This window comes from Drosophila melanogaster, chromosome 3L, assembly GCF_000001215.4.
Source record: "Drosophila melanogaster chromosome 3L".
Lineage (NCBI taxonomy): Eukaryota > Metazoa > Arthropoda > Insecta > Diptera > Drosophilidae > Drosophila > Drosophila melanogaster.
In genome coordinates this window covers 13,845,941-13,860,021 of record NT_037436.4, presented here as the reverse complement: position 1 = coordinate 13,860,021, position 14,081 = coordinate 13,845,941, and the positions used below count along the sequence as shown (strand labels likewise).

Below are 14,081 nucleotides of genomic sequence, written 5' to 3'. Positions count from 1 at the left end.
CAAACTACTTTAATTTTTTTAAAAATTTTATTTTTATGCTCGACATTCTTAAAACTAACGAAATGACTTTCTCAGACAACCAATAAGTTATTAATGTCTATGGTTGCCGAGTAATTGGAGTAGTGGAGACTGCGCATCCTGCTGCATTCGCACATCGATTGCAGAGTCCGAAAACTCTGAGCACGGCGAGCATCCGCAGTTGGAGGGCACCTCGTGCTGGAATAAGTATATCATTAAATACTTAATGGGAATTAAATAGAAAATGTGACAAACCTTCTGTGTAAATGTGTGACCATCATCGCAAATCATTTTCACGGAAATCGGATGATAGGATTTTATGCTGCAGCAAGTACAGAACTTCTCGTGCATGTCCGTGAGTGTATTGTACTTGGAACCAGAGGAGCAGGCACCCTCGCAGTCGGTGAAGCCCTGAATGGGATCGGCATTCACACATGTTCCATGTCCTTGCACAGGGAACTTGAGAATCTCCTTCGTACGCGACTCGGCCAAGGAAACGGGTAAACAAGATGCTACAAAGAACAAGGAATTAAGACGGTCCGGACCTGGGATCTAGGACTTTACTCACATTTGTCCTCCACCAATGGTTCCGACTTGCATCGTTTGCAGCAGCCATCTTGGTACAACAGGTGGGATAGGCAACTACCCACATCCGGACATACTTCTCTCGAGGTGGTAACCAAAAATTGGCCATCCTTCTTCAGGCAACTGTAGGTAGTGCAATTGTCCGCCGACTTCCAAAGTGCGTTGACTTCGTATAGTTTTTGCTCAAAGATGCACGAAGTCTGGACACACTTGCCACAGCATTTGGTTTTGTCCAAGTTCTGGTAGCTGAATCCTGGGGCGCAGTCAGTGAGACACTGTTCCAAAGTGCTGACAACCTGGGCATTGCCATCCGGACCATAGGAACATGTCTCCTGCTTGCAAACCTCCTTGGCATGGGTCCACTTATCACCCACTGTCTTGGTGAACTTTGTGGCTTCGTCGAGCTCATACTGAACAATGCACAGATCCTTGGGAGGTACTGAAAGTGAAGTGAGTATTTTTTAAAAGCGAATTTTCAATAACGAGGATATTTGCCCTACCACATGAGTGCTTGGAGCAGCACATTCCTGGCTCCTTGATGGTCTTTACTTCGTAGAATCGTTCTTGACAGTTAACAGGCGCCTTGGGGCAAGTCTCCGGCTTACACTCAATCTTCTGAGTGGGGCAGCAGCCTTCTTCTACATTCACAATGATCTCGCCTGGAAGCAGCTCCCGCAGCTCAATTATTTCGCACTGGTCCTTCGGTATGCACTCTGAGGAATATTATGGTTAAATAAACACTGTATATATAGGGGAGCTATAAAGCCTTACCGCATATGTACTGCGAACAACCATTGACATCCTTCTTTTCCTTTTTAAATTGTCCAGGACCGCAAATGGGCACTAGAGGAGCAAGGCACAGTTTGGATGGGTCCTTCGTCTCCGGGACACATCGATATCTAGGACAGCATTCATCCACGCTGACTATGGTCTCAGGTCTATAGCCTTCGGCGCAGATATTTTCCTCCACCTGGCACTTCTTTTCCACACACGTGGTCTTTCCTTTAGAATCACACTGACATTCGGTGCACTTATCCTTCTTCCATTTCTCGTCAGGCAAGTGGAGTCCATCATCGCACTTTGTGCAGGCTATTTCGGGCACACACTGTCCACCATCCATTACCTTTCCAGGAGGACAGAAGCAGCCCTCGAATCGCTCCGAACTCAAACACATTTCATCAGTCTTAACGGTATGAACTACAGCCTCGTTTTTAAGGCTCACTGCATCAAATTCGGATAATGCCTTGATGGTATCGCAATTCTTAGCACAGCCGCATGGCTCGTAAACCATATCGCTGGGACATTCGTAGGGACACAGTTGCGGTCTTCTCCAATTGGTGCATATGCCGTGCTGGTTACACTCCTTGGCATAAGCGGCCAGAGCCACGCAGACTCCTTGCTGGGTGTTTCCGGGCTTGCAGATGTCCTGCTGACAGGCGGAGACATAGGCAATGGGATCCACAGCCAAAGGACACTTGCCAAATAATTCAGCATTGTAGAACTGCAAACAGGGATCCTTCTCTGGCGGTAGGGGTATGCAGTGCTCCTTGGGCACATCCTCACTTAGACACTCTTCAACCAATCCCAGCTTAGGCTCATCCGCCTGCCAGCTTTGGATGACATCCACTCCTGCTTTCTTTTTAGCTGGATTCGGCTGGAGATCATTGCCTGCATTGCCATTACAGTCGCCGCAAAGTCCCTCCATTTTGCTTCCATATTTGATACTTGGTACGCCCAAGGAGAATATCAGGTCTTCAAAGGAGGCAGTCAATTCCACATGTGATTCCGGAAGGGAGAGCACCAGTTCCTTGCCTACCACTTGCCGAAGGCTAATCCAACTATCTTTGTATGGTATTTTCTTAACCTCGAATCCGTCGACCAGGACCTGCAGGGATTTGGGTTTCTGTGGAACGCGCTGAACATGAATCACATGGTCACCGTTGAGAATGTGCAGTGATTTAGCGCAGCTGCCGCCTTCCACTGGAGTTGGCTGTCCCAGTTTCTTACAGTCATCCATGCTAACGTATACCTGGAATGTGTGGACACCAGGGAGGACGACATCGCGTGACAGCAGATAGGTGCAGTTTCCATTAAAGCTAAAACTCTTCCGGTCATAGGTCATGTACTTGGAGGCGCCCAATGAATTGCACACACAGTCTTTACACTCGGATATGGGTACGCAGTTGGGACCCTTACGGACAGTTCCCTCGGGACAATAACATCCCGGGAAGCAGGCATCCGGAAGTACTGGGCAGTCGTCTCCGTGAACATTATCGCAAGATGGCTCACAACGTCTCTTGTAACAGTCGGTGTGCACTAATGGCGAGGGACAATTAATCTCGCACTGGGCCACAGCTCTCCATGTAGTCAATTGAACTAGTGGATTTACACTAAGACACTTTTTCACAAAGCTCTCCAAGATGTTACACTTGCAGGCGGCAGGATCTCCATTGTTGGCCATCATGCAATTGCAGGCAGCTTCGAGGCAGTAATTGTTAAGGAATTGCTTGTAGTTAACTGCCTTGTGGCAACGAGCAAAGGTTGGATGACTATAAAAAAGGATAATATATCAATTTTTTGTATTTTGTATTGAAATAGTCTCTGAATACTTACTGAATGATGTTACACAGCTGCAAGGCCTTTGCCTGCATCTCCCTGGGGCACTTAAGATCTCCACATTGGTCCTTGGGTATCCGCTTATCATACCAACTGTCGCCGAACTTTTCGGTATTTGGAATAATCTGACCATCTGGTGATCTCTTGTCATCCTTTTGGTTTCCATTGTAGTAGCCACACAATCCATCGACTGTGCGAATAAACTTGGATGATATGCCCACTTTGACGATTCCAATGTCATCGAGCTGCACCCAGAAGCCATATTTGGTGGACACGGCCAGAAGAGTCTTGCCCGGCTGGGAAACAACGAATGAAGCCTTGCAAATGGGCGAATTTATCAATTGCTGCACTGTGAACTCATAGCCATTAAACTTGAGCTTCAGATGAGGCAAAAGGATCAACTCATTGCCAGCCTCGGTGTCTTGAATGGTGATCACCTTGTGACAGACTTTACGTGTCTCATCGCTACACTGCTGATGGACTACGGATGAAGAACAAATGATGACAATAAGTACAGTGCCTAAACGTAAAAGTATATTCCTTACCCGATATTGACCAACTACTGCTATGAATATCTCTGGCCAGGATGTGGCTGCAAGGTCCGTATTTGAAAACAGTTCCATCAAAGGTGGTAAAACTCTTGCCACTGATTTCACACACATCGTCTTTGTTGGGCCGAAGGACGCAGCTGTATCTCAGACAGTCACCCACTTTCGACGCACTCATGTCCAATTCCACATCGTATTTCTCAGGACACTTTGGTTCCGTGCAGGTGACAGTCTCGTTTTTGTCCACTTGCTTGCTGGGAATGGGCACACAAGTGAACTCATCGCACTGCTCTTCCAGTTGAAAGTCCAATTCCCGGTTCGGCATAGCCAGAATTTGTTCCTTGGACGAGATGAACTTGGTCTTTGTGATGGTCGTTCCATCGTCCACTATTGACACCTGCTTCGAGAAGGTGAACATCTTTGACATCTTTCTAGACTTTTTCTCCGTAATTCTTATTTTCATTTGAGGCGGACAAACGGGGACGGGGCATGTAATGACTTCAGCTGTGAATTAAACAATTAAATATTCAATATAAGGAAACTGTGATTTTTTTTGCGACTCACTCTCATTCTTTTCTCGGCTGACGTCCGGCTCAACAGTGAATGAATCACTGCAACTGGCATCTTCGTCATCAGCACAATCCTGAACACCATTGCACCACAGAATTTCGGGTATACAATCTCCACTGGACGGGCACAATCTTTGGTGTTTGGGACAAGGTTCGCACTTACAGAAACAGTCGCTGGTAATCACTGGACGCAATTTACCGCCCAGACATGGCGGGCACTTCTTGGGTTTGCAATTCTTATGGCCACCAAGCACACAGACGCAATCCTCGCAAGCTGAGTTCTCAAATTTGCTACCTATCGGATAGCTTACATAGTTCTCTATGCAAGGACAGAGATTGTGTTGTACACATGTGTTGCCATCCCAGAAGAGTTGATCCTGGCACTGACATCCAGTAGTCGAACTGGAGGTCGACACACCATCGCAGATATTGCACTTGGTGGGCTTGCTCTCCTCAACGGGCACTTGACGTTGTATTTCAGCTTTAAATAATATATATGGTTATATTGGGGTAAGGGATTAAATTGAAATAAAAAACTTACGATATGGTAAGAAGCATCCGAGTGGTTCGATTCGCATATTGATGTTCTTCTCCCAGTAAGCCGGCACAATCTTAATGTACTGCGTTAGAATGGGATTCTTAAAATGATGTCTGCGCTCAGTTTCAGCATCGTGATTTGCCTCGAAGATGCGTGCCTGTCCGTCGGTTGAGAGAACTGTATTCCAAGTGGGTTTCTTCTTCGAGAACATCACCTTGTAGCCAGTTACCCATCCATCTGGACCACCCTTGGTGACAAATCCAGATATATTTCGTGGCTCCAAGAAATCAAACTCAATGAACTCGTTTTGACTATTTGCCAAGGGGCGCCAAGCTAGTGGTGTCGATAGCTTTAACAGCTCCAGAAGCTGTAATTTCTTTCCCAAATTGGGTTGCTGCCACAAACTGCTCGATTGAACTTGATCCTGGTACATTTTACCCTCATCCACGCCCATGAGATCAATGCATTCCAAATCTACCAATCGAGCTGGTCGCTCAGTGATTGGTAGAATTGTTGAAACTGTGGGCACTGGCTTAGGCTCTTCCTTATCTCCACAGATCAGGAGCTCCACACGCATGGCGATGGAGCCATGCCATTTAAGGGGATAAATGCGAAGGGAACTAGCTTCAATGGGGATCTTAAACAGAGTCTGGACTGGAGCCCTTGAATCTAGGGGGCCATTGAACATTTGAGGCTTTTCCGTTTCGTCCACCAGATAATGGTAGGCGATTCCATCATGGCTGTGAAGGATCTGCAGTAACAAATTAATGAAAAATTCAAAAGTAAGGACTAACAAGTACTTACCTTGAATAGAGTAACGTAGTTATCAAACTCCGGGCTACCAGCCATAACCACACCATAGAATGGCTCTGGCTTCGCAAAGTTTAGTTCCAGATACTGCATCTGATCGTTAATGCTAGGTGACCAGCTGCCCCTCGGTTGTTCTTTGGTCAGACGAGCCATTTTCGGGCCATGTTCAGGCGCCAATTGAGAACTGGCATTGAAAATGCTATCGGGCAGTGAATGTGCAGGGTTTTCAATCTTGGGAATAAGGCTGAACACGAAAAGTTCGATATCAATAGTGTTTTAGTTATGATGAGATTAAGATTTCCTACCGCTCTGGAGAACATTGTAGAGGTGGTGTTAGGGTAACAGGGTAAATGGGAACCACAGATACCAGATCCAGATCGTCATCTTAAATAAAAAAAGAGAAAATATGTAATGTATGTGAGGTTCATATATTCAACAAACCACCTACCTTCATCCTTGGGAACTGGTTCTGGTTTATTGGGCACACAGGTGAACGCATTGTCGATGCACTGACACACCTCAAACTCTCCAAGGACGGGTTTGTGCGGCTGAACGTAGTGTTCCGCCTTGTCCATGCAAGGACATTCATCAGCATGGACGCAAGTGTCCTCATCGCGCCAAAACTTTCCAAGTTTGGGGCAATCTGGTCGCAGCTCGTCCACACAACCAGGCTTACAGTGTTCACCAACCTGACAGAGACCTCTCTTCTTTAGAATGCTGCCATAGTAATGACACGTATTTTCACACTGATTGGCACATTCCGACTTTATTTTGCCTGGTGGACATTGCTTGATGGGCTCAAATTCCGGTTCTGGTTCGGGTTTCAAGCCACAGTTTGGTTTGATCTCTGTTACGGTTGCGATATGATCACAAATTAACATGGTCGGATTAAACATCATGTACTCCCCGCAGGTTTTTTCCACGTAGATCCATCCGCCCTCAACTCCCTTGGGCTGACAATGCAAAAACTTATGGCAATCTCCTGGGAATTCCTTGTACTCCACAACGGCGGCATCGCAGGCCAGACCAAGTTGTGGCTTTTCAGTGGGCTTGGGCAATTCGGGCTCTAGTTCCTCATCGCACTGGCAAAAGGCGCGCAGTTCATAATCGTGGCATTTTCCAATACACCGAAGACCCTCTTCCAGACTGCAAACCACATTCTCGTCCATTTGCTCCGGTGCCTCGTGGGTATCCTTCACCCGGCACTCCACCTTGGTCATATATTGCTTTAGGCATGTGCCATAGACATTTTCCATTCTATCGTAGCGTGGCACCTTCTCCTCATCATTTAGTCGCACACTCTTGTCCGATGTATCCCGATCCTTGTCGCACCACCGAGTCCATCCCTTGACGCACTTGGTCTGATTTTGAGTAGCCAGAGGCGTTGGTAGAGTCGTGCCCTCAACTAGTGGAGCCGGAAGGCCTGTCGTTGCAGGAACATCACACTTTACACCGCTGCAAATCTCCTTGCGCTTGGAGCACCGACAGGTGGCACATGAATCCGTAAAGGTAATGTCACCTTCGTAGAATGTCTTTCCATCTCTCACCATACACACTGGCTTACACTCGGCCTTGGGCACACAATCGCGGTAGGTGTCGTTTAGGTAAATGAATCCATCCTCGCACGGCTTGATGTGGCATCCCTCGAGGCAGTTCTCACGGTTGCACATGCGCTCAGCGATTCCCTGATCGAGGAAGTTGTCACATGTCTCCACAGCACAGGCAGGAGTGCAGGCTTTATAGTCCGAGCAGTGGGGATCACATTGCATGGCTACATATAAAAGATATGATATGGTTAAGCTGAAACAATATACGTAAATCTGGTTAGGTCAGTATTATATACTCACGGCAGAAATGCTGTGATCTCCAGCGAATATTGATGCCTTTCTGGGCACAAGCATCCGCATAGGCAGCCACAGCAGTGCAGAGACACTCGCAATCGCCGCCCTGATCGCAGGCACACGTATCGAAAATGCATCGTTTCCAGAAACGTTCCAGAGGAACTTCAGCATGGCACTCCTTGAACAGATCCGACTTCAGAGCTCCACACTTCAGTTGCGCCCAGGTCTCGCGCTCCGGATGCTTTTTGCAGGCATCGATGGGCGCCACTGGAGCTGAGCAGTGAGGCTGCAATTTCCAGGCATGGCCAAAGAGCATGGGACTCGTCTCCAATCCCATCGAGGGTGTCTGCATATCATCCAGACTATTGCCATTATAGTTACCGCACAGGCCGCTGACTTTCTGGCGCCACTCGTTGCCCAGCTTCACGTAAACCCGCGTGCCTTCGTCCCATTTCACTTGCAACTTTAGCGGGATCACTTCCACCACCACAAAAACACCAGCTTTGTAGATGTGGAAGGCATTGTGACCTTTTGAGTTGACACTGTCACGAAGCTCTATAACAAATGGATTAAATATTATGATAAATTAGAAACGAAATTTACCTACTTTTAATAGGCGTCTTATTGGGATCAGTGCTGTACGCAGAGTCCGCACTCAGAAGCAGCGATTCTTCAGCATGGCCAGTGAGAGCGATTTCCAGCGACTTTGAACAAGTCACACCCATAGTGCCACACAAAACATTCTGGATGGTTATGCTGAAGCCATCGCCATTGTCGAAAACTCCCTTTGCAAGCACATAGTCACAAGCTCCCTGGAAGTCGAAGTCGTGGCCATCGAAGGTGGTGAAGTGGGAATCACCCCAAACGCTGCACGTAGACTCGCAGCCATTTTTCGAGCATTTCCAGTTGCCAGCCCTGCACTCACAGAGATTGCAGTCCTCCTTGATCTTCTCGCCGTCATCGTAGCTCTTTCCGGCATGGTGGCAGGAGCAGTTGGCTGGCAGAACGCAGGCCAAGCGGGAAGTATCATATACGTATCCCTCCATGCAAACGCATCCGGGAAGACAATCTGAAGAGTCGGCCACATACTTGTCCATGTTCTTGCACGTTTTCGGTTCCTTGGGCGCACATTTGGTAAACTCGGCGTAGGGTTGCTTGGCACATTTTGAGCGCAGCTCTGATGATGGCGGATACTTATCTTTGTCCCCCGGCTCGGCATCCTGGCAGTCCCACACGCCGTCTGTGCAGGTGCACAAATCTAGGAATTTCTCTCCTGGTCGCACCTCTTTGTAGCCCGGTCGGAAGGACATGCCGTCAAAATTGCAATGACACATCTTCTTCGGCACGCACTCGCCGTCTTCGTTGACATATTCTCCATGGGGACAACGACATCCCTCGACGCACTCCCGCTTGCAAGATCCTTTGCTGGGGAGATCGTCACAGGATAGGGCACAGCCATCACCGCACTCGTCAAACACTTGGCCCAAAGGACATTTTACAGCTGGTAAAAGAATCAATATGAAACATTTCTCTTGTAAGAATTATTCTTTTTAAGAAGGTCCTTAAAACATCACAAAACTCACCGCATTCCTTAACAGACATTCGCCAGCCTGTCTTAACACCCTGTCGCATGCATTCTGTGCCATAGGCGGAAAGGATGGGACAGAAGCACTTGGACATTTCATCCTTGCAGGCGCATGTATCGTAGAGGCAATCCTCATAGAACTGCTCTGGCTCCACCAGAAAGTGACAGTCCTGGAAGATGTCCTGAAGTATCCAATCACAGAACTTCTCAGCCTGGGCTTTCTTCTCCGGGTTCAACGTGCAGGGATGAGGTCCTTGATGGGTTTCAGCCTTAAATTGACAAGTGTCCTTTGTCCGCCACTTGTCCGCGAAGGGTTCCACGGCAGTTTCCACATCGCCCTCTGGCGTTAGAAAGTCATCCTGTGTGTTGGAGTTAAAGGTTCCGCAAAGGCCCTGAGTTTGGCCTCGCAAACTGGGCGGTGCATCGATATACACCCGTGAAACTCCGTCCCACCAGACGCGAATGCCATCTGCGAACTCCACAGTCAGGAAGGTGGAACTAGCCCGCCGGATGAGGACCTCGCCCAGGCCCAGCATCTTGGGTAACTTGGCGATGGGCTTGTCATTAACTATCGTGGTCAGTCCTTGATCGAGCTTAATCACCGATGGGGTGCCATCGCGCAGGATAAATCGGATGGTCACCGCCTTTGTGCATGACGGATCATCGGGAGCGGCAAAATTCATTGACTCCGAAACGGCTCCCGAGCAAGCCACATTCTCCGCCTCTACCGAGGTATTTTGGGTCTTCAGAAGATGATAGGAGCATTTTCCCATAAAATCATATCGTTTGCCATCGAACGTCTGATAATGCGGATCTCCAACGGCCCCACAGCGGGCGCCACATTTATCCTCCGTACACCGCCACTGACCGTTCTTACAGGTGCAGGTGTTGCAATTCTTTTTGACCGTCGACTCTGGCTTGAATTCCTTGCCGCGAAGGGAACACGGGCAAAGTTCTCGAGTGATGCACGCCTCCTTGTACTGCACAGTTCCTTCCGGACAAAAACAGCCTTCGTTGCATGCGCCTTTTGAGGCTGGTAGCGCTAGGTCTGAATCGCAAGTCGGCTCCACATTTGGACCACAGGCCTGATAAACGCGCCCAAAGCCACAACTGATGGCTGGAAAAGAAAAAGAGATTATCAGAATGTCGGTTAAAAAGTTATTCAAATCGAAGCAAATTTTCTGTTTTACAATCCCGCTAGTTACTTTCTCAAGCTAGATTACTTTCTTTTGATCCAATTTTTGATTTTGCTGACTTACGACAGATTTCCAGATTGCGCCAACCGTGCTCCAGTTTAATGCCCTTGAAGGCGCACTCCTTGGCCAGCATGGCAATGGCATCGCAATTGCAGCTTTCCGGGTGCTCTCGATTGGCACAATTGCAGTAGTCCGCCATGCAGGTGCGGATCAGGGCGTCGTAATTAAAGGGTTTAATGCAGTCACCGAGCTTTTCGTTGGCCAACAGACGCTCACAGACTGATACAGCCTTTTGTAGCTTAGATTGCTCACAGGAATCCATACCGAACTCCATCTCTGCACTATTCTCCACCTGGCACAATTCACTGCGATCCTCGACGCGCCAGGCATCTGCGAAGGCCTTGACCGTGGCCAACTTTTTGCCCGTTCTGGAGGTCAAGTCCGTGTTAGGATCACCATCCAGGGTTCCACAGAGACCTCCAACTTTTCCCCACATTTGGGGTCCCGCCTGCACGGACACATACTGCCGATGATCCCAATCCAGCTTGAGACCTACAGACTCGAGATCGATCTGCACATGCTGGGCCACCGGCATGACTTTCATGCCCATAACCTGGACAGGCATTGGAAGCTTCTTAATCGGTGTGGTCAGCTGCATGGTGCCATCTAAAAGGAATTTTATTTTATAAATTATTTCACATGTTTTATCATGTTGGTATCAAAGCTCTTACTCAGGTTTTCAAAAGTGTATAGAACCGATTGCCATAGAATTTTCAAGGTGTGTGCGCAGCCATACCCAGAGCCATAAGGACAAGCCTTCAGGATAATGTCGAATGTACCCGAGACCTTGTCTGTAATTAGCGTGTGTGAACAGGATAGAGGAGCCCTGTTGGGAACAATGGATTAAGCAAACCGATTTACTTAAATTTTTATAGCACTCCGCTTACTTGAAAACCAGACCATCAAAGGTTTTCATGTTAATACCACCCCAAGTGGTGCAAAGTGCTGGTCGTGGGGTTTTGTCGATGACGATATCCAAATTGTTGCTCTGGTACAAGGAATAACTGCTCATGGTGACAACAGTTTCCTCCGAAGACCACCATTCCTAAATTCATTTTCTATTAAATTTTTTTTATATGGAAATGATGCAAATTAACGTACACTTCTTCTTTCCAGATCCCGATATTTTGCGAGCAGAGCAAGTAGTTTTTGACGTTCTGTTTGGAGTTCATAAGCCATTTCCCCACTCATTCCGCGATGATAAACGCCATTCTGATGCGTTACACCTTGCATGGATGATGTGGACCGAACGGTGTATCCAGGAGCTGTAGTATTTTGATTTTAGAAGAAAAAAATCTACCTTTAATTTTATAATCTTAATATCGGACTGATAATACTTGGACAACTCTTATCAACAGTTATGTTGAGGATACTTACGGAAAATACACTTTGGAAGCGGGGCAGGCAGATATTGTCCTTGCAGATAGTTACACTTGTACTCTATGTCAATTCGTCCTTGGATTTTTAATCCCGGTACTTGAGGACAACTAAATGTGCAACGAGCGTCGTCCATTTCGTAGGCACACTTGTAGTTTCCATTAAAATTTGTATTAGTCACATTGCATCTGTCAATGTCTGTAAAATGTAATAAGAAATTTAAAAAAAATTAAAAATTTTTCAAATACGATAACAAAAATGTTATCATGTTAATATTTTGAAGTATAATCTGTTTACTTACTATATTGACAATGGTCTCCGCGGAACATCTTAGAGCACTGACAGACATTGAAACTAATGCACTGACCTCCGTTTTGGCAGGCGGGCGCACAAGTAGCTGAAAGAAAAAGTTTGAAACAAAAAACTCCGCATTTTTTTGAGGTTTCTGCTCACGAGCACAATCTGGAGTTTTGGATAGCCCAGTTTTAGTGTGCACCCACTGGCCATTGCGGCACTCAATGTTCGTAATTCCGCTGCCGTCTGGAAACTGAAATCCTCTCATGCACTCCGCGTGGCACATACTTAAAAAATAATTGGATTGTAGTATCCCTATGTAAAGCCAGACCCATAGAGCTCACTTGTTCTTGCAGGATACTTTGGAGTTTTTCGGTGCCTTCGGAAAGGATGCACATATGGACTTCTTTTGCTGACACAGCGGACCGTAGTAGTTCTCCGGACACTGGCACACTCCGGCGGAAATGCAGATGCCATTGTTTTGGCATGGAGGTGTACATTGTGCCTGACAGGGTGGCACCTCCGCAAACACGGAGTTGCCTATGATCCATCCATCATTGCTGCAGAACATCTCCAGGACTGAAACGTCCTGTGCGAAACTATAGCCAGTTGGGCAGAAGACTTTGCAACGACCATTGTGGCATTCAGACTGAACATTGGACGGCAGTTGGAGGGCTGAACATTTTCCGAAGGCTGCTAGAAAGTGTCCTCCGCCTCCGTAAAAGTTGCCCTGACTTCTGTTGAAGATTTTATTTTAATTCTTCGGATACACTTCATAGTTTTTTTTTTTATAATTACCCCTGGCCACCCATGCCTAAAAAGCCCAAGGTTTTGGTAAGCAGTCCTCCAGCGGCATGAGACGTCTTTATCCCGCCATAACCACCACCTCCACCTCCACCAACACCATATCCTCCTCCGAATCCACTACGGCCTCCTTCAGAACCGCCATAAGTGTATCGTGCACTATAAAATAATGTAATCCAGTTAAATAATCCCCCGCTGAACTTGGCGAATTATCGCGGTTTCTTCAGACTTATCATTACCTAACTGCTGGGGCTTTGAGGATGTTGAAGCTAATGTGGCGTTCGTTCCGTTCGTTCTCCTTATCGACGACTTCCGGTGCGGCCTGGAGCAGCGGGCTAAATTCGCAAATAATCATTAGGACACAAAGCTTAATTTTACGCAGCTAGCAATTAGAATGTTGAAAGGACAATATTTTCTAGGATTTTAGCGAAAGGACTTATTTTTACAGAATCGTATTGGTAACTTTGAAGACAACTTAAAAAAAAAACACTTTTTTCAATATGGATGCGAGTTGTGAAATCTTTTTCCTTAAGTTACAGTTTGTTTATACTTAATGCAACGACATTAATAAAAGTAAAGTTTCGAAGTAAAAGTATTTCCAATTTAATAGAGAGTTTGTTTTGTGTATATATAAATCTATTTATATCTTCATTTTTTAACTTAGATGGTTTATTCAATTGTTATAATTTAAGGATATAACAATATTATCGAAGAAAAATCTGGTAAGACCCACAGTTCACATGCATGTATGTATATTAATGTTCACAATGTATTTCTCCAAAATAATTATTTTTGAAGACGTATTTATTCCGCTTTACGAGTATTTATTTATTTGCACAAAAACTGTAACTTTCTCATCCACTCACTTGATATCCTCGTCGTCATCATCGGTTATTATAATGTCTCCATTCTCTGTCAAAACAGATGAAATAAAAAGCAGCCACAACGCCACAAAAATCACTTTGTTAGCCATTTTGTTAGGCTAATCGGAAATTGTTGGTTTAATTGTATACACAGGAAAATCCTGTTGATAGTTAGCACTGGTAATCCATTTCTGCAAGGACACTGCCAAGCTGTTAGTCCTGTTTAAAATCCAGCTTAGAACTCACTTTTAAAAACTTTTACACTTAGCACTTTTTCACTGTAATTATATCCACTGAACTTGACGATTTCGATGCGCGATCGCGACTAATGTTCCCCATGAATGGGGAGCCCCTTTTATAGGCCCGATTCCGTAGCT

At 46.3% G+C, this 14,081-nt stretch overlaps 1 protein-coding gene across 2 annotated transcripts; it reads right to left on the bottom strand.

Annotated features, from left to right (window-relative positions):
• Positions 1–20: 20 nt before the first annotated feature.
• On the bottom strand, positions 21–13,968 carry Hml (Hemolectin). 2 transcript variants are annotated; one of them, NM_079336.3, is made up of 26 exons: positions 13,708–13,968; positions 13,081–13,176; positions 12,836–13,000; positions 12,382–12,774; positions 12,197–12,324; positions 12,045–12,140; positions 11,744–11,941; positions 11,468–11,631; positions 11,254–11,411; positions 11,038–11,192; positions 10,370–10,972; positions 9,109–10,227; positions 8,133–9,026; positions 7,532–8,080; positions 6,133–7,455; positions 5,990–6,068; positions 5,679–5,928; positions 4,878–5,625; positions 4,332–4,817; positions 3,765–4,271; positions 3,217–3,700; positions 1,375–3,152; positions 1,104–1,316; positions 587–1,042; positions 274–530; positions 21–216 (listed from the first exon to the last, which is right to left on the bottom strand). In NM_079336.3, the coding sequence occupies exons 1-26, from the start codon at positions 13,812–13,814 to the stop codon at positions 91–93; spliced, it is 11,532 nt and encodes a 3,843-aa protein (NP_524060.2). In that variant the 5' UTR covers positions 13,815–13,968; the 3' UTR covers positions 21–90. The 2 variants fall into 2 exon arrangements, with proteins under 2 accessions (NP_524060.2, NP_001261809.1); NM_001274880.1 differs by having other exon boundaries at positions 12,382–12,771.
• Positions 13,969–14,081: the final 113 nt, after the last annotated feature.

What these genes read in the sequence shown, in the direction of transcription:
- Hml (NM_079336.3), bottom strand. Translation starts at nt 13,814, where the DNA reads ATGGCTAACAAAGTGATTTTTGTGGCGTTGTGGCTGCTTTTTATTTCA. An exon ending in TTAGGCATGGGTGGCCAGGG is followed by an intron (nt 12,775 to 12,835) that starts GTAATTATAAAA and finishes AATCTTCAACAG; the next exon opens with AAGTCAGGGCAACTTTTACG. An exon ending in CGGAGACCATTGTCAATATA is followed by an intron (nt 11,942 to 12,044) that starts GTAAGTAAACAG and finishes TACATTTTACAG; the next exon opens with ACATTGACAGATGCAATGTG.